Here is a 20,358-nt window from a genome sequence, read left to right as displayed (position 1 = left end):
AAGTATGCCAAAAAGAAGGTGCTTTATATACAAAAGGTGTTTGCCACCTCAACTCAATATGCTTGGCTGCTGAGACAAAGATAATATGGCAGATGCTCTCCCCAGATGGTGTTCTCAGTCCCCGAGCACAGGACAGTGGAAAAGAAAGATGGACAAATCTCCCAAAAGCTGGAATAGTCTGTGTTGTGTTGCCTGATTTCGACTGCTGGACTTGGCTGGGCTCGGCTGTGCTTAGTATCTCCAGTTTGTCTCGGGTCTTCTCCACTGGGCTAGGCTCAGCTGGGCTCAGGCTCAGGCTCACCTCCATCCCCCATGGCTCTTCCTGCACTCGCCATGGTGCTCTGCTTGGCTCGGCTGTGCTTGCTGCTTGGAGCTGTATTCTTCCTGAGGGACAGGAGGGGACAGGCAGTGGCAGGAGAGACAAAGTCTGCAGCGCTGGTCCTGGAAACTTCCCTGAGGAAGAAAGGGAACAAAACAGTGCTGCTCCTTCGGTCCATTTGCTTTTTCTCCCACCAAAGCCACAGCTCAGTGATGATGGGGATGGTACAGAATAGAGCCCAGCCGTGCCTACATGGCCACAGCTCCTTCCCTTCTCAGCCCCCACAAGCAAAACTAGGAGACATAGCAACAACGTAACTAAAAGTTATTGCTGGTACATTAGGAGTTTTGAGGTGAATAATCATAGAATCATAGAAATGTTTGGGTTGGAAGGGACCTTAGAGATCATCTCATTCCAACTCTCCGCCATGAACAGGGGCATCTTCCCCTGGACCAGGTTGTTCAAAGCTCCATCCAACCTGGCCTTGGACACTTCCAGAGATGGGGCATCCACGGCTTCTATGTGCAACCTGTGCCAGTGTCCCACCACCCTCACAGCCAAGGATTTCTTCCTAATATCTAAACTAAAGCCACCTAGTTTTGGTTTAAAGGCATTCCCCCTTATCACACCATGCCCTTGTAAAAAGCTCCTCTCCAGCTCTCTATGAGAATCCCTTTAGGTACTGGAAGATACCTATAAAATCTCCCCAGAGATTTCTCCTCTCCAAGCTGGACAGCCCCAGCCGTCTCATCCTGTCCTTGTAGAAAGGTGCTCCAGCCCTCTGATCATTGTTACAGCTCTTCTCTGGACTTGCTCCATCAGACCCACATCTTTCTTATGTTGGGGACCCCAGAGCTGGATGCAGTGTTCCAGGTGGGGTCTCATCAGAGCAGAGCAGAGCAGAGCTGAGCTGAGGGACAGAATCCCCTGCTGCCCCTGCTGCCCACACTGCTTTGGATGCAGCCCAGGACACGTTTGGCTTTCTGGGCTGGGAGTGCCCATGGCTGGGTCATGTGCAGCCTCTCACCCACCAGCACCCCTAGGACTGCTCTCAATCCATTCTCTGCCCAGCCTGTGTTTGGCTTTGGGATCGCCCCAGGTCAGGTACAGCACCTTGCACTTGGCCTTGTTTAACTTCATGCATCAGACAACCTCTCAGGTATCCCTTCCCTCCAGTGTCAACTGCACTGCACGGCTCATTGTTGTCAGCAAACTTGCTGAGGGCTCTCTCAATCCCAGTGTCCACGTCACTGACAAAAATGTTAAACTGCATTGGTGGAGACACCTGTCCCTGAGGAACTCCATTCACATCATGCTATATGCACGATTTTGTCTTAAAGCTCCTCCAGGTGTCATTTCCTCACAGTTTTTAGAGAAGTGGCAAATAAGCATCTCATATGCTGCCAGTCTTGCATGTGCATTCTCTTCCCGTAGGAATTTGGACCTTGGAACAAAGTGTCCATGCAAAAATTGCCACATGTTCTTATAAATAGCCACCTTACTTAGCCATCTTTTCTTTCTTTCTTTCTTTCTTTCTTTCTTTCTTTCTTTCTTTCTTTCTTTCTTTTTCTTTCTTTCTTTCTTTCTTTCTTTCTTTCTTTCTTTCTTTCTTTCTTTCTTTCTTTCTTTCTTTCTTTCTTTCTTTCTTTCTTTCTTTCTTTCTTTCTTTCTTTCTTTCTTTCTTTCTTTCTTTCTTTCTTTCTTTCTTTCTTTCTTTCTTTCTTTCTTTCTTCCTTCCTTCCTTCCTTCCTTCCTTCCTTCCTTCCTTCCTTCCTTCCTTCCTTCCTTTCTTTCTTTCTTTCTTTCTTTCTTTCTTTCTTTCTTTCTTTCTTTCTTTCTTTCTTTCTTTCTTTCTTTCTTTCTTTCTTTCTTTCTTTCTTTCTTTCTTTCTTTCTTTCTTTCTTTCTTTCTTTCTTCCTTTCTTTCTTTCTTTCTTCCTTTCTTCCTTTCTTTCTTTCTTCCTTTCTTTCTTTCTTTCTTTCTTTCTTTCTTTCTTTCTTTCTTTCTTTCTTTCTTTCTTTCTTTCTTTCTTTCTTTCTTTCTTTCTTTCTTTCTTTCTTTCTTTCTTTCTTTCTTTCTTTCTTTCTTTCTTTCTTTCTTTCTTTCTTTCTTTCTTTCTTTCTTTCTTTCTTTCTTTCTTTCTTTCTTTCTTTCTTTCTTTCTTTCTTTCTTTCTTTCTTTCTTTCTTTCTTTCTTTCTTTCTTTCTTTCTTTCTTTCTTTCTTTCTTTCTTTCTTTCTTTCTTTCTTTCTTTCTTTCTTTCTTTCTTTCTTTCTTTCTTTCTTTCTTTCTTTCTTTCTTTCTTTCTTTCTTTCTTTCTTTCTTTCTTTCTTTCTTTCTTTCTTATTAGTCTTCTTGAAAGATACCAGTAGTGAAGGTTGTAACACAGTAAGCCATCAGGCTATGCCACAAAGAAATGTGGATCCTTTCAGGAATAGCTGCCTTTTTCCATTTATCTTTGGTGCATACTGCAAAGCAAGCCACTAGCGAATTACAGACCCCACTTTGCCACCTTCAAAGTTTCTGTGAAGAGGAAAATGCTACAGTGTTCCTCAGCAACTTCTGCATCAGTTGAAGTCATGATACCCTTCAGCAACGTCACAAACACAATGTTCAGATATATATAGACACACAAGAGCTCAGAAGATTATATCATTTTTGTGAGACCACCCTGGGGAAGCACTCCAGATTTCCTGAGCCAAATTCCTTGGTATTGCTTCCCTTGCTACACCAAAGGCTGCATAGTGCAAGACTGCACCCAGCATGTGCACACTGCTGCTGTTTATCCAGCCATTCCACTTGCTGTGGGAGTATGGCAGTTCTTAAAGTGGCAATCTAAGTTAATCAGTATACAAAAGGGAAAAGTGAAAGTTTCCATAATTTTGCCAATTTGCTTACCTGAATCTGCATTAAACATTTTAACCATTAACCACCCACTGTATACTCACTTTTAGACCAATAGAAGCTCATTAACTTCAACATCTGTGACGAGCTATAAAGTTTAATCCAACAGGTTTACTGTCCCTGTGTAACAGACACTGAAAGCATCTGGTAGCCCCTGGCCATCACCTGTCCATACCTCACTTCTCTGTCTCTTCATCCAAAGGCCTTTCTTTCTTCCTTCCACTTGTCACTGAGACAACAGCAGGATCTCTGACAGGATGCTTTTTACATGTTTCTGTGCTGAGCACAGTCCAGGTGCTAGCACCAAGCATCAAGAAGGGATTTTTTTTTAACAGAATTTGCCAGGTGATGTAAATGCATTCCCAGAATACCTGGTGAAAAGCATGTTCCTCTATACCTCGCCCATGGGGTCACTGACCTCTTGCTATCCTGCACTATCCTGCATTGATGTCCTCAAAACAACACACGTTGCAGTTCCCAAGATGCCACTTTTCAGGGGGATTTGGCTTTTTCCTTTTTCTCATGTTCCTTTGGCAGAACTCAAGACACTCTGACCTTCTCCAATTGGGATGTTTAACTTTCACAATAGGGGCTTTTTTAGCTTTAGTTTTCTGGTCCTTTCGTTTTAAAACCTCTTGTACAGAAAAACTTCCTATCTGAGAAGCCTGTCTTAAAAGATGAATATTCTTGGATTCATACTTCATTCTAGATGAACTTTAAAACAAAACAATGTGGAGAGCAGACATTACTGCTGAAATTCCACATGCAAAATAAATAATTTCAGGCCAAAGTGTGCCTTGGAATTAAGGTTCAGGAAAATGGCTTCCAAAAGGCTCTCCAAAATGCCTCTAAGAACGTAGGATTTCAGTCCTACTATATTGAGATTAAACCAGCACATGGTTCAAGTCAAGCTTGCTTTTATGTACATTCCTGACTAGGGAAGGACTTACTTAAGCAATTGGTTAAATGTTTTCCTGAAACACAACCCCAGGAGTTAGGAGGGTATGACAGCAACTATTTCTTGGTCAGCCAATTTGTACTCTGCTAACCAAAATGCAGCACAGGCGCATGGGAACTCCCCAGCTATGCAGATACTCACACTTGAAAAACATGAGACACAGCTTGTGCTATTTTTATACAACATGTCTTGAAATGCCACATAAATTGTCTTCACTCGATTAAAGAAAAGAGTCAACTTTGCAGAAAACAATTTATTAAATACATGAGACTTGGTTGCTACACCTAATTACAGATAAAATACTGTGAATAAAGCATGCACTTATCACAGACATCAATGACTATTTTGATTTATTTTAAAGGGGCTTTATTTCTGTAAGTTAAGGCTGTACCAATACAAATTTTAAAAATCAAAAATACAAAGTCACACTACAATAGTAGCAAACATTGTACAGACACTGAAACCAATCTCTAATGCAGCAGAACCAGACTTATTAAAGATTATCATAAGAGAATAAAAATGGAGGTGAAGTGCAATAAAGATCAGAATATCTCTGGAATTTACAGACCAGTAACAGTGAATGTCATACTCCAATTACCACAAATTGAATCCATTCTTTTCAAAGGCCTAATTATCTGACAAGAGAGAAGACTCATAAATACCATTTTAAAAAACCCCTCTCAGTCTCTTTACTTCCTTCTTATTGAGGGTATTTCTGTACTCAAATGCTTAAAGAACATTTTTCAAGAAGACATTGTGGCAGACAACAATATAATACACATTTGTTTACTCTATCCCCATTAAAAAATAGTGGAATGTCTTGAAGAAGAAAAATACATCACAACAAAAAAAAAAAAAAACAGTTCTCAACTGACACAAGTGACAGAAAATTTTGTTGACTGCTCGGTCTTTACCAGTGAAGGATCTTACCATGTATGAAGTTTGCTTCTTAAAAGTACACTGCAGCCATGGCAATGTGACATTCACATGGGTCAAAACTTATCCAGCTGATGAGTAAAAAAATTACCAGCCCTGGAAACCCCACTAGGGACTGAGGCTTAAAGTAAGTTATGAAATCCTTCTTCATTTTACAGCCACAAAACCTTTTTGCTTGTTTTTCTCCTGTTGCTGTGCAAGTACAGAAATAGGGTAATTTGAGGACAATGGGGTCAAACAGTTAACTGAAAATGGAATAGTTGACAATATTGCTCACATTTTCAGAAAAAGATCCAGTAATCTCCCCCTTCCCCCCAGATTTCTAGATTTGCAGAGCTTAATGCATTAGAATGCATCAGAATATTACTTCTCCCTAATAAACTGCTGTTTATGTAATCTCCCAAATGCAGAAGCAAGAGATCTTTGCAAGAAGGTGCCCTGTGTACCTGCAACTGCGTTTGGAGTGGAAGATACATAGCACTCCTGACACTAAAATCTCTGCCTTAAATAGCTGATTACAGCTGGGGCTTGCATGGGGGTCTAAAAAAAGCTAGGTCCCAAATTCCAGTGGGGTTTGGATGGATAATTCTTTCCTGGATCCTTTCAGCAGCATAGGCTAAGCTATATTTAAAAGGAAAAAAGAAAGCTGGTCCTGCAATATAATGCACATCAGAGAAAATGCAATTACAGGACTGACAATATGTACACTGAAGGAATCACTGTGATTGGAAGGTGGTATCTAAACCAGCACACCATTTATATCATCTAATTTGCAGCTTGAAACTGATGAATTGTGGTGAAAAGCAAACAAATGCAATTAGACTGACATGCCACAGGCAGCAGGCTAGATCAAGTCTGTACCTATAGGACCCTTACTGCATTTCCAGTGTGCAAAGTGGGAATAAAGGATGTTCATGGCTTTTCTGACTTGAATCTAAGCTGGAGATAATGCAGATATACCTAGATTCACAATGGCAAAGAAGATGGAGGAAAAAACAGCTGCTGTGCTGCAGCACTCTGACTGGTTTTTTGGTGAATTAGGCCAACACATAGAAGTCAGAAAAACAAATTGACAAGGTAATTAGTGCAATGGTGAGACCACTGGGACTCTGATCTTTTATATAAGGGTGTTGAATTAGTAGCTGAAAGTCCACACTTCAAGCAACTAGGCTGGTTGCCTATTATGATAGCAGCGGCCAGTAAAGTTAAGTGAATGTTGCTTAGTTCTAATTGGTGACTGGACAGATGACTTGGTCTTTTGGCCACAAAATATAACTCTATGTGGAGAAAAATTTATTCAACTAAAAGTGAAGCTGTCGTTCTGCCACAAATGTGTCATCAAGGGATTGCAGAGTCTGTAATGGTATTTGAAAATACATCTTTTACGTGCCTTGTTGATACACCTTTTTTATTGTTCGTGTGTGGTTATGGATGCCAGGATTTTGAGAATATGTATTGTAAGGACATGTTAGATCGCAATGGGTCAGTTTACAGGAACATTTAAAGTCTGAAGATGGGAATAATTGAATGGGTTTTTTTTTTGTAAGTTGAAGTATTGTTTTGTTTCCCTGCTGTCTGCTTGGATTTTTGCAAGGGCCCTGCAAAATCCTTAGCAGCTGCGTTCTTGGTTCAGGTATAAAAAAGGGGGGGAACTGTGGAGAGAGGCTTACAGCTGGCCTGTAAGCCAGAGAGGGTTAATGAATAAGGATTATTTCTGAAAGGTATTCTATCAAGGCTGTTGGCCTGGAGACTGAGAAGACAGAGAAGGAGATAAGCAGGAAAGAAAACCTGCAACTGGGAAAAGTATTTTTAGAAAAGTCTCATGAAAAACAGAGGTGGAGATGTGTTTTACACCAATGAATGTTATGTTGATCTATTGTAACCAATGAACAAATGTAAACTCTGTAGAGTGTATAAAAGACAGTTTTAATAAAAGAGGATATTAGCCTTCTGAAATGTAGTGTGTCTATTTGTATGTCACACCCGCCTCAACAGTGACACTGATCTACCCATAAAGAGAAGAAATGTAGGATATAAGACCTGAATATTTAATATTAGGGCCACATAGGCAGGAGTTCTGTGGAGTGAAAGCTCTCTATTCATATTAGTGAAAGCACATGTTCATGTGCAAATGGCTGCTAGATAACCAGCACAATGGAGAACTACACTACTAACTGGTCTCAGCTGGCTCCTTGTCTGGTAGAACAAGTCTGAAGAAGCTTCCAGTTTTAAAAGACCAATTTCCGAAGAGAGCCCTGTTCCCTCCAACTGATACAAATTGGGGTACTGCAAAAGGCTTCTCAGCATTCTATCATTTGTGGAAAGTTTTAATCTTCATCTGGGGTTTTTGCAGGGCCAGCTTGCAACCTACTACTACATGATTCTGTATGCAGGTATTCTGTATGCTTCCCTTAATATTGCTTTTTGTAAATGTCCTGGGTATCACTAAAAGGAACTACATTGAAAATTTTGGCATAAACATTACCTTTTGGAAGTGTTTTACATCACAAGGGCTGTTAATTTTCCTGCTTGGAGACAGAGATTATTTCAGACCAATACTTCTAAGGATGAATTCATTGTACTTTTCCTCAGTAACACAGTTTTTCTCATAACTTGTTATTTTGATTTGAAAATGGCTTCAAGATGGCTTTCATGTCTCAACAGAGATGGAAAACTGATGGCCAGTCTCTTCTTTTTTTGGAAAATACTGTCTTAAAGACCAGCCTAGGTACAGCGAACCATGCCTGGTGGCTGGGAAATCCACCAGAGGTGAGTATCTCACATTTCCCTCTTGCCTGTTTGTTCTGTGAGTACAGTATGATACAATTTCAGCCTGTCAGAATTTTACAAAGATCAAAACAAATGCATATGCTTATGTGCATTTGCAATACTGCCAGATTTTAGGCAGACAGTAGAAGAAGAACTCAAAATGCAATGTCAGAATTTTGATAAACAGGACTTGTCTGCCATGGGAGCAGTTGGAAAGAAAGAGATCAAAAATCTTAGGCTTGATTTGCATCCAAGTTTCATTTGGCAGCAACGTGTGGCTTCTGTAGAGGCAGAGCAGAGACTGGAATCTACCACTTGACCAGGCTGACATTTGTTTACAAGAGCCAGCTCACAACTGCTATGACAGCTAACAGTTTCTTATGATAATCAGAGGACTGCTTTAATTAAATGACATTTTAGCATGCTCCAAAATTACCTAAGCAGGCCGGCTATTCATTAGATCCATTACCAAAAGGAACATTTGGTTCCTACACATTCCCTCACAGCTGGTAGACTGCTGCTGCAGTAGGGTGGCAGGACAAGACGGTTTCTTTTCAGTTCTATTAAAGGTTTTCCAAATTAAAATCAATGAGAAAACACTTTAAAGAAAGATGGAAACTTAAATAATATTTTTCCTTTTACTATTTTTTTAAGCTTCACGCTGGTAAGTGATCATCTGTGCAGACAAGACACTAGAAATTTGGCACATCCCATCTACCACAACATATTGATTCCTTCTACAGAAGGCACTAAATACTGGCATAAACCAAGAAATGATCAGCAGAATACAGTTTTAGCATGACACACAAAAATCCTGCTAACTGGCACAGCTTCATAGTACAACTTTCACTTACCTAAAATGGTGGTGATTATAGCAGCAATGGTTAGGATTTTTACAAGTACCACATAAACATACAAATGTCAGAACATCTAGAAAACATGCAAAATTTCAAGAGCAACATCACTGAATCACACAATGCATAGAAGTACTATTATTATTGTTATTATTATTCAAGACAATGTAATCTTTTTAATAAACAAAATATTTTTTAAAACCTAGTTTTTTACAAACTGTTCTTAAAAAAAAGTTGTTAAAGTCAATGAGTGAGTGTTAGCCTTTTAGAGGTTTAACTTTAAGAATGAATTGGTCACTATGGAGAATTCAGAGTAATGTGGAAATTTTGTTAAGCAAAATATGTTTGTCAACTGCTGTTTTGAAAGAAACTGTGCTAATCTTGTCAATTTACAAAATGGCAAAAAATACATTCCCATTAAAAGATTAGAAAGATTAAACATTGCATGCAGGGAAAGAAAAAATCCTTGCATTAGTTTTTTCTCCTAGCACTGCTCACCGTGAGGCCAAGGGTTGTCATAGCAAAAATACTTTCCAAAGGCAGAGTTAAAGCCTACAGATAATTAAAACAAATGGAAAACACTTTCTCATTCTGGTGTAAAACAGAGTAGGATATTAAAGGATAAGGATTACACTTGCCTTCTCTAGAAAAAAGGACAAAAACTTCCATTGTGTTTGTTAGGCTTTTCCACTGCCTTTCGTTGCACTTGGATATTCTGCCACTTCTTTTTCTTCTGGTATTGAGTAGCTGGTTTGCCCGGACAGGTCTTGAGATGAACCCTGAGATGGATGGGCCACGTAGACAAAAAACAGCTGACAACGCATCAATGGCTAATTGATGTCCTCTCCTGCACACCCCAGACTCATCTCCAGTGGGGCGAGTCATGTGCTTGAGGAGGAAGAGCAGGATCATGCACTTCTCACAGCACTCTGCAGAAGTGGCACCAAATTCTGTCTTGCAGCAGCACCACCCAGCTTGCAAACACTGCCATCAATAGGTGCAAAATCAGGTTCTCACCATTTCCTCCCCTGACAGCTTTCAGATTTCATTAAAACATTTCATTTCATGTTTTGTCTGCACCTCTCTGAATGGCTTGGATATTTCTGCACCTGCATTTCACATCCATATACCCAGCTTTGTGCAGAGTAACACAGTCTTTCAAGCTGCTCACAGAGAAAGCTCCTGAAGAAGGCAAAGCTTCCAAGATCTGAATCATTAGCACCAGGCAGAAAACAAAGCTCCACAAAGCAGCTGACACTGCAGACCTTGTTCAGTGCACCTTTAGCCTCAGAGGCACTAGGATATTTGTCTCCATAACAGAAGTTACCAAAATCCATTTGAAGCCATTTATTATTGATCCTTGTCTTTTATATCCACCACTGAAGATAGTGAAGCAGTGTCTCCTGGAACGGTTTGTTTTCAGGCTGGAAATTTACATATAGTAAGTGAATAAAATGTGTGATAGTAGAAGAGGAATCCTAGCAGGAGGAATGTGGAGCAGACCAGAAAGCTACATATGATGTAGGAAAGCTGAGAACATGCTATAACGGTAACAAGGGCAGTCTCAGCAAAATTACAACTTTCAGAAAGCAGATCGAATTCTAGGCATGAGGAATGTCAGAAAGTTTTTTTGTTCATCATAAAAAGGAAAAAAAAAGCAGTTGTAGGGGCAAAGGTATCTGTTAAACAAATTAATTAATTTTAAGCCTTTAGTCTTCTTTTTTTTTTTTCTAAATATTTTGCATTTTCTTGATGTTTTTTTCCCTTCACTTGACTGCTATGTTATTTTCTTGGCACTTACAGACTGTATCAAACAGTAGTAACCAAAAAGAACTCACCAATGGATTCCTATAGCTTTGTTTAGAAGAGCTAAACACCTTTTCTCATTCCAACTGAAACTACCCCACTGAATTTCAAAGATAGCACCTACCTTACCAGTACATTAAATTCTGTGCAAGAAACCTCTTTTAATTACAAAAGATCAGATTGAAATCTGAAACAGTACTGTTTTTTCAGATAGTAATAAATAGTGTCTAATGAATGCTGAGCACAAGAATTAAAGATTAGCCAAAAGCATCCTAGTATCTTAAAAACAATAAGTCCATTTTTTAATGCACAGACAAATCATTTAGTGGCATTTGTATAATAAAATGAATGGAATTTCATATGCATTACCAACTACCACTAACCAATTAAGTGAGAAAACAGAGGATATAAATTAATTTATTGAGATCCATCAGTTCATGTAACAAGAAAATTTTGTGTCAAACTCATCTTTTCCCGTATCAGTTTAGGAATTAAAGCTTTAGACATCAGCACTGCCTCAAATATGTTCCACTTGAGAGGATAGTGTCGAACTTTTCAACAAACTCTGAGGTGTCTCTGGGCTGTGGGGCTTCACAGCGTTGCAGGATTTTGCCACTGTAAATGCCTCTGCTTCCAGGAAGAGTCAAGGTGCTGGAGAACAATGGCAACAGGACTTTGCAGGGCATCAGCCCCGGTGTAGTGGGGAGGATTAGGCTGGAATCTGGTTTGCAGCAATGCAGCTGGAAGAAGTGCAACCACTGCTTCACTGGGGGCTCAGAGAATGCCGACTTGTCCTCAAAAGGGCCACCCCCTCACTGGCTGTAGTTATGCTCCTGTGAAAGGGGTGGATCACTGATGTCCCTGGGGGCTCTTAGCTTTCCAAAACCCTTGAAGAGATCAAGCACAGCCTCATGGGTTTTTCATATGCTGTCCTTTGGAAAGTATCATCATTTAGTCATGCTTAAGGCCTTCTCCCTTCTTGGTTGCAGATGCCCAGCTGACAGGGGTGACCTTGAAAAGCTGTCCTTGGGCTCTCTGTTTTTGGTGAATCATGCTGCAACCTTCATGCTGGCTCTGCACACAGCAAAGACAGCTGGAAGACACCAGCTATTACGGTGTCCACAACCACCAAGACATGGCTCAGCGCATAGGGACCATCACCAGAAAGCATAGTTCCAAGTGTCTTGCTAGGAATATAGCCATACTTTATGATGGATGGTCTCCTCTCTCCATTGTTCCTCAGCACTGAGTGCAGATTCAGCACACACAGGACAGCAGTGAAATAAGGAAAAATACATCCTGCTGCTTAAGAACAAGGACAGCAAAGAAGCTGCCTCTTCATGGAGACATTTAGCAAAGAACTCTCATTAAGAAGAGCAGACTCATTTCCTGCCATGTTTCATAGCAAGAAGTCCTTCTCTACCCTAACCCAGAGGAATGAACTGGCTCATTTCAGGCAAATAAAATTACAATTGTGCATCCTGTAGTTTTTCTTTTTTAACACATGTTCATACTGCCTCTGGAAGTTCAAGGAGCTGGACAGGTCCCAATGCCCTGTTGTCCGCACCATGATGAACTCCTCCCCATGACAGAGGAAGCCCAAAAGTTGCATACTGTTGAGGACCAGTCATCTCAGTCCTACTTGTCAGTCCATGATGTCAGTGAAGGGCCACACAGCACACAACACACAGACATGGGCCTGGTCCCTCACACAGGAGTAAATTTAATCTCACTTCATGATTTGAAAGCCTCTCACAAAAAGCAGAAGAGGGAAGGAGAGTGCTTCCAGCATGAGAGATGAGAGCCTCCAGAGTGCTCACACACAGTATCCCACAACCCCACATATCCCATGTGAGGTGGTCCACCCTGAGCGCATTATCCCCAAAGCACAAGGTCACTTGATGGGCAGAGCTCCTGGCCAAGAGTAGCCCTGCATAAAGCAGTCCCCCTGCCCCACAGTGCAGACACCAGGAAGGAGGATCAGGAATGGTGAGAGGAGTGGAGCTGTTGGGGCTGGGGAACATCAGTCAATCACAATCGTTTGCAGCTAATTGTCAGACAGAATGATCAGCCCATGGACCACACGCATTAGTCTGGTCAGACAATGCACTTATGGGATGTACACAGACATGATGACAAGAAAGGGTAAAATATGAACTGAACAGGAGGAAGCCTAGTGCAAGAGGAATCTCAGTTTCCTTTATGGCTGTCTCAGTCCTTAGGGCAGCCTGGGCTCAAGAGTGACACAGCACCTGCTCTTTCTATCCCCATCTTACCACCCCATATCACTTGCGCAAACAGCAGAACAAGATTCAGTCACAGACATCTAAGATACAAACACAACAGTACAACATTGCTTGTGTGTCATTCTCTACACAGCTTTCTAAGAGGGCAACAATGTTGTAGAGACTTAGTATCAGTCCACAGCAGCTTCTAAAAAGAGCTTGAAAGTGTTGATACTCTTCATGAAGGAGAAGGTGCAAAAGCGACACAGATTCCATTGTTAGATTATCCTCTATGTCAGCAGCCCTGATGCTGCTATCATAGAATTATTGCATTATGCAAGTGAACAAGGTATGTGCTGTTATTTTAGATATCCCTTGGAATTTAGCTTACAGTGTAGTTCATGACAGTATTTCATTCTCCTGCACTTAAAAATACATTTTGTTGCATAAATACATATTTGAAAATAAAACAGGCAGTTTGTGACACCAGGACATCACAGACTTCAGTTCCAACTAACCGCATGAAGACATGTAACATTGTGCAAAACCACATCATAAATACATGCATGGATGACTAAAAAAACAGAGCTAACACCATCCGGTGTCCACAGCTCTGACTATCTACATGTGCAATCATGTGAACAGATCCAAATGCATGTATTGTGCACAGCTGCATCCAGATCAGTCCAGTGACATCCACATATAATCCCCATGTTTGACTCTTATTGTGGTGTCCTGAGAAGGCCACATGGGAAAGTCAGCACTAACATTGGTGCAGATCCCTTTGCACTGTGTAGGCCTGTGCTTTGGTGCTCAGCCTCTTATCTTAAGTTCAAGGCAAAATTTTGCTCTTGGTAGCACTGAGCAAATCTCCCAAAAGCCAGTAGATAATTCTGAAGGCATCCAATACATTTGCAAACGATCCAGAAGGGTCTCAATCTGCATTATCCTTTTGATGGGTTTCTAATGGGATGCAGTAGCTGAGCCAGGCTAATGACTCTGTGATGCGGGTAGATGAACACCATCCTCTGTCTCCCTGACTGGGTCTGCACCTCAATTTTTTAGTAGATTCAGCTCACTTGGCAGAAAATTATCTGACTTCCCCTTTTTATTGGCTATGTTTTCTGCTGGGGAACTGAGTTGAAATCACTCACTGATGAAGTCTAATGTCAAATTGAAGAAAGGTGAGTGGCAGGAAAAAAAGGAAGGAAAAAGAAAGGAGAAAAGCAAGCCTCGTTTTGGAGCCAGCTGCCCCATCTTAAGGAAATCACAGACTCACTATGGGGCAAAAGCTCTGCTTTTATATTGGAGTAGGATGTAGTCAGGAATGCAGCCACCTACCTACAGTGCCTCACTGTAGCCACTGTACCCAACCACCATCATACAGACTGTGCTGGAGAGGAGCAGGACAGTATTTTGGCAGCTGCCCTTGATTTTATGGTAAGAGGTTCTCAGTAACAAGAGCCAAGGTTGGAGACCACAGTTCTTCGTTTGGGCAGAGAGACAGGATGGTAAGACTTGGCAGCACTAGCCCCTGGCCACAATGCTGTGTCTTAGCACCAGGGAAAATGCACACCATTGCAGTGCGTTTACAATCTGCTGCCAAAGCAGGTGTGATACCCTCAGTCAAAACTGCAAATAACTGAGTTGTCCTCTCTCACCTAAAATACAGAGATTAGGACACCTACTCTCCTACCAGTATTAGACAAAACCATGAGAGCAGTTTAAATCCAAAGTCTCCCTCCCAGACAGTTAATAACCTTTCACAGCCTTAAAACAAATGGTAATTAGATAAACTGTGGTCACTCAATTCCTTTAACTGCCCACAAACAAGGATTGAATAATAGGTTGTATTAAATGCCCTTCAAAACCAGTAAGTTTATTTTCATACTATGATACTACTTGGGTATCATATTCTGTCCCTATGTGTTTAACTTCTTCAACAAGTAGTCTGTGTGGGGCTGCCCCACCAGAACTTACCAGGCAATCTGCCATCAGCACTGCTGGAGTTACTGCAGATATCAAAAAGCAGAACAAAACTATTCCCATAATCACAGAACCATAGAATCAGACTATGGGTAGGGTTGGAAGGAACCACAGTGTGTCATCTTTCAACCTCCTTGCTCAAGCAGGGTCATCCTAAAGCACATGGCACAGGATTTTGTCCAGATGTTTCTTGAGTATCTTCAGTGAGGGTGAGTCCTCTCTGGGCAATCTGTTCCTGTGTGTGGCTAGAGAGATGCCCCAGGGCCTTAATCATCTTTTGTTGCCGTCCACTTGACCTGCTCCAGAGCTCCATGTTTCTCTTTTACTGAGGAGCCCAGAACTGGACACAGCATTCCAGGTGATGTCTCACCAGGGCTGAGCAGAGGCGCAGGATCACCTTCTGGGACCTGCTGGCACTGCTCCTCTTAATGCAGCCCACGATGTCACTGGCCTTCTTGGCCACCAGGGCACACTGCTGGCTCACGGAGGGCTTGTTGTCCACCAGGACCCCCAGCTCCTTCTCCACAGAGCTGCTTTCCAGCAGGTCACCCCCAGTCTGTGCTGATGCCTGGGGTTGTTCCTCCCCAGGTGCAGGACCCTGCATTTGCCTTTGCTGAATTTCAGAAGGTTCCTCTCTGCCCATCTCTCCAGCCTGTTGAGGTCCTGCTGAAGGGCTGCACAGCCCTCTGGGCTATCAGCCACTCCTCCCAGCTTTGTGTTGTCAGTGAAATTGCTGAGGAGGCCTCTGCACCTTCATCCAAGTCATTGATGGATAAGTTAAACATGCTTGGGCCCACTGTTGAACTTTAGGAGCTACCTTGTGCTACTGATTATGATCTCTGGGATCTGCTGTTCAGCAGTTCTCAATTCACCTCCCTGTCCACTCATCCAGTCCACTCTCCCTGAGCTTGCCTATGAGAGACAGTCTCGAAAGCCTCACTGAAATTGAGGTAGACAAGATTGCTGCTCTCCCCTCATCCATCCATATAGTTGTTTAATTGTAAAGGGCAAATCACATTGGTCAAGCATGATTTACTTTTAGTGAATCCATACTGACTATCCTGATCACCTTCTTCTGTGGATAGAGGTGGGCCTCCAGAATGAGGCACTTCCTCACCTTTACAGGTATTGAGGTGTGGCTAACCGGCCAGTAATTTCCTGGGCTCCCTTTCTTTCCTTTTGGACACTGGGGTGACATTTGCTTTCTTCAATCTGCAGGCATCTCTCCATGACCTTTCAAAAGTGATCATGAGCAGTCTCAGCTATGGCGTCCACCAAGTCTCTTAATACTTGCAGATGTATCCCATAAGGGTCTGTGGACTTGTGGACGTCTAAGTGTTCTCCAACACCTTTCCCTACTTGACCAAGGGAAAGTCTCCCTTCCAGCACCCCTTCATCCTGGTCTCCTGGATCCCTGAGGGCTGGTTTTGCCAGTGAAGACCAATGCAAAGGCAGTGCTCAGTACTGCCTTCTCTATGTCCTCTGTTACCAGGGTCCCTCCTTTATTTAGTAACAGGCCCATATTATCCTTCCTTTTCTTTTTGTTACTGATATATTTGCAGACATCCTTCTTATTGTCCATGATGTCTTTGGCCAGATTTACTTCCAGCTGGGCCCTGGCCTCCCTCATGAGAATACTGAGGCTATCACAATAAGCACACACACTCCACTGCTTTTCCCCCAACCAGAAAAGGAAATGTTCCTCATGTGCCCCGCTAAGTCAAGGGTATCAGAGATGTTGCCTCACTGCTGCTGGACATCAGCACAAACCATCCTAATACTGTGGTAATCAACAATTTAGGCAGCATGTAGAGTCAAAAAGTCATGGCAAATGCTTCTTTTGACCTCTCAGTTCAAAAGCCAAGAGTGTCAGTCTTTTCTTCTGAGGTCTGTGTTGAGGCTGAATTACATCACTGACGTGAAGCAACACTTGAAAGAGCTGCTTGCAGCATGGCACATGTACAGCCAGTAACCAGCCTCCTTAGAGCAAAGGTGTGGGATGGGTTGGGCAGGGGAGGCAGGTGGGGAGGCACGGGAGGAGAGGTGGGAAACAGATATGCTGCCCCACAAAGACCAGCTGATACCCATCCCCTCACTGCAGAATAGGAAAGGAAATGTAGGGAACTATGTCAGATACTGCAACAGCTGTCACTGGGAAGTGTTGAGATGAGTGCCAGTGGGGGAGAAACCCCAGAGGTGGGCTCCACGGCTGAGCCCTCATCTGGCACTTTGAGAGATGTCCTTGGCATGGAATGCTCACACTCCAGTACATACTAAGCACCACTGCATGAGTCGTCAGTGGAAAACAGTAAAGAAATCCCAGAGTAGCACTGGCCTTGCAATATTATTTTTCACTGTGTCACACTAAAAGCACTGCTGTGAAAAGGCAAGGCAGTGCAAACAGCAATAAGATGTTGGGCCTCATCCAGAAACTGGGCAGCTGTCTTTCTGGCTTCACCTGAAATCTCTCTGTGCTTCTGTCTCCTTCACCTGCAAGTCAGATATGTCATGGCACTGCAAGTCATAGACACAGCTTGCAGTCACTTCAGTAGAGTCGCAATTTGGTCTCCAGTCCCAAAGCCAAGTGACAAAAGGAGGGCTCTACAACATATACAACTGCTTGTGCCCAGCAATCCACTGCCTACCCTGAAAGACAGCGGATGATAATGGAAGACTGTAGAACCAGTGGTTACATTACCATGGCGTGTCAGACACAGGAAACACAGACTTTGTAACAGCCTTGCTACATGTGGAAAAAAAGAGATCACAGTCAGGTTGTGTCACCTGTATAAAGCTTCCTGGGAGGACAGATATTTATTATAGTGGAAATCTCTACCCTTAGATTTTCAGTGGCACATCTGCTATCTATTTCATCCCCAAAACATACCTTCAGTAAGGCTTAAGTGAGGTGCAGACACGCTGCCACCTCCCTCTCACACAGGAACATTTCATCCTAGGAACACAGAAAAAAGATTATAGGTGCTAGGTGGCCTACTTCTATTTCTATTTGCTACCTTTCTTTCACCTCTTCTTTGGAATTAGTGATGATTAAAGTCATTGCACAGTTGCAGATCTAAAGAATTTGAAGGATATGCAGGAATGTGAAGAAATACAGACAAACAAGCATAAAGAAACACAACAATTAAAAATTGCAAAACAAGAAAGCCTCTCCAAAGGCTGTTTGGTCCAATACCCAGCGGAAGTCAGCCAAAGTTGTCTCCTTCATTGACTTCAGCAGGCACTTGATTACCCCAGCAGAATTGTCTAAAGCCTCACCACAGCCCTAGCACATCCTTGTGGAATTTAAACAAAGTTTAATTACTTGAAAAGTATTGTTCCTAATTTTAAGTGTCAAGAATTATAACTGTTCACTGAAATAGTGAATTTGTTAGTGTTTTTCCCATACTTGTAGTAGAACAATTACATTAGAAAGTAGAACAGCAGAACTTGTTATTTCAAGGCTTTAAGGTCCAAATTCTGCCTTCAGATTCACATGCACATTTTCCATTGTCTGAAATGGAAACAGATGATGTGTAGCTAAGTGAAATTTGTATTCCAGCACTTAAAACTGTCCAGCTTTTTACCTTTCTGTAGAAATTATTTTAAAATTTCTGTAGAAATATCATTACACTCTCTATTGTTTTGTGGATTTCAAACGATGGCTTAAGACATAGTTGATGTAATTTTTCTGTACAGCTGAGATAAGATTGCAGATATTTCTGCACTGTTGGTTTTCCCAGAATACTGAAAGAGTGTTCTATGTCAATAGATTTTACATTACATACACACAGTGATAAAATACTAACAACCTATGCTTAAGGAGGTAAAATTATATGTGACAATGGTTTTGCCATTAGACTTTTGCATATTGTTGAGAACAATACTTTTTAGCCTAAACATCAGCAACATTTTGATCCCAGAAAACCAACATACCCAAAAGTTTAAAATGGCATTTAGCTGACTTCAGGAATTTTGTAGCTTAAATGAGCCTCAGGAAACATACTAAAAACAGACAAAAAATGCTGTAAATAGTTTTGTGAACTTACATTGATGTACTTCTTATTTCTTGGTCTTGCTGATCAAGAATAAGCTAGCAGGTAAGAAGCAGCAGCCAATGTTAAGTTTGTCTCCTCCACTGTGGGAGATCATGTTAAAATACTAAGTTGAAAAAATGCTTTAGAACAGAATTGCTACGTAAGCCTCCCTGGGGATTTACACTCATTAATGTGTGCATGTTAAAAATGGTATTTTCAGTCTATCTTGTGTTGCCTGAGAACCATTTTTATCCTTTTAAAATCTGCATTCATATTATAGCCCATAAGTACTTTTCATTTTTGCATTAACACTATAAATACTGTTAGTAATACTAAACTATTTCTGTTGACTTATTTGTAAAAAGAAAAATATATTATACGTTTATATATTCTTATAAAGTGAATTAACACTGGAGAGAGGGATGTGAGGGGGAATAGTGTACAATCACGGCTGACGTGTATTATTGAGCACAAATTCAATGCTTGAAACAAAAAAGAAAAAAAAAAGTGTTCAGTGGTCTTTCAAGCCGTGTCAGATGAAGAGTCATAGGATGCTGACACTATGAAGTTGCCACTATTGGAGTGACTTGCCATGGACTGGGCAGCCTGCTGGCTCAAGTTATTGCAGATCAGCACCAGCTGGTTGCTCTGAGCTTCTGAGAGGGTGCTGCAGCTCTGGTAAACGCTGAAGTTGGTCTTGCGCCCAGGGATGTTGCCTTTCTCACACATTGTCTTCACCATCTTGGCAAGCTTGTTTTTCCCCAGGGCTTGGCAATTGTACCAGTGAAGGGCAGCCAAGTTGACAACGGGTTTGATGGACAGGTAGAAAGGCGCATCCTCGTAGCGCATGGCGGGAGGGCGCCGCTGGGCGTACTCCTTGTAGTCCTGCACGGGGCAGGTCTGCGGGGAGTGCTGCGTGGCATACACGCGCGAGTCCGTCCCGCCCCTCTTGCTCTTGGTGCTCACGTCCCCGCTGTCTGGCCCCATCCACTCCAGGTACTCCAACCCAGTCTCTGTCACCCGCAGACGGATGTCTCCCCACTTGAGGGTGGACCCGTGGAAACCCGTGCAGTGCCCAAACGCCTTAGTGTTGTTCAGCCACACAAGGTTCAGAAGCCCTTCAGGATTGTACCGGCTCAATAAGCCTCTTTTGCGTAGGATAAGCTCATCAGCAAAGGTGAGCTTCATGGATTTGTGTGGCTTGTTTCCCTTCCCTTTACACCTCAGCTCTATCTGCTTTTGTTTTAGAGCTTCCTGGGACCTCTTGAACTCCTTATCCCTTGTAATACTGTATCCATACCTGTGCTCTTTGAGATACCGCTCCAGTCCGCACTGGTAGTTGGCCAGACTGTTTGGCTCATATTCAGATCCATCTTTTTGTCTGGCATCCACAAAGAACGACGCAAGGTAGGTGTCAAGCTCTTTGCAGGGGATGACATAGATCTCACGGGTCTCAGAGGGGTACTTAGAAATGAGGAATTCTCGGAAATTACGGAGAGCCGTCTGCGTGCTGCGAATGGTCTTCTCATTCTGCTCCCTGCTGAGCTCTGCTGCTCTCTCATCCTGGT

The 20,358-nt window shown here is 42.2% G+C and overlaps 1 protein-coding gene and 1 long non-coding RNA gene across 3 annotated transcripts in view; one reads left to right on the top strand and one right to left on the bottom strand.

The window, feature by feature from the left end:
- LOC148219719 (uncharacterized) overlaps window positions 1-11,669 on the top strand; it is a 19,677-nt gene extending 8,008 nt beyond the window's left edge. The window contains exons 2-3 of one of the 2 annotated variants that reach the window (XR_015799539.1): window positions 7,781-7,885; window positions 11,535-11,669. This is a non-coding gene — a long non-coding RNA (uncharacterized LOC148219719). Of the gene's footprint in view, window positions 1-7,780; window positions 7,886-9,503; window positions 9,629-11,534 lie in introns of those variants that run through there. The other variant, XR_015799538.1, reaches the window with a different exon arrangement.
- KIAA1958 (KIAA1958 ortholog) overlaps window positions 4,419-20,358 on the bottom strand; it is a 66,695-nt gene continuing 50,755 nt past the window's right edge. Inside the window, exon 3 of the mRNA XM_014889214.2 lies at window positions 4,419-20,358. Coding sequence (XP_014744700.1) covers window positions 19,313-20,358 — 1,046 coding nt within the window. The 3' untranslated portion in view covers window positions 4,419-19,312.

This window comes from Sturnus vulgaris, chromosome Z, assembly GCF_052056855.1.
Source record: "Sturnus vulgaris isolate bStuVul1 chromosome Z, bStuVul1.hap1, whole genome shotgun sequence".
In the NCBI taxonomy this organism is placed as follows: Eukaryota; Metazoa; Chordata; class Aves; order Passeriformes; family Sturnidae; genus Sturnus; species Sturnus vulgaris.
Note: the sequence above shows the minus strand (reverse complement) of the source record. Positions and strands in the feature narration are given on the sequence as shown.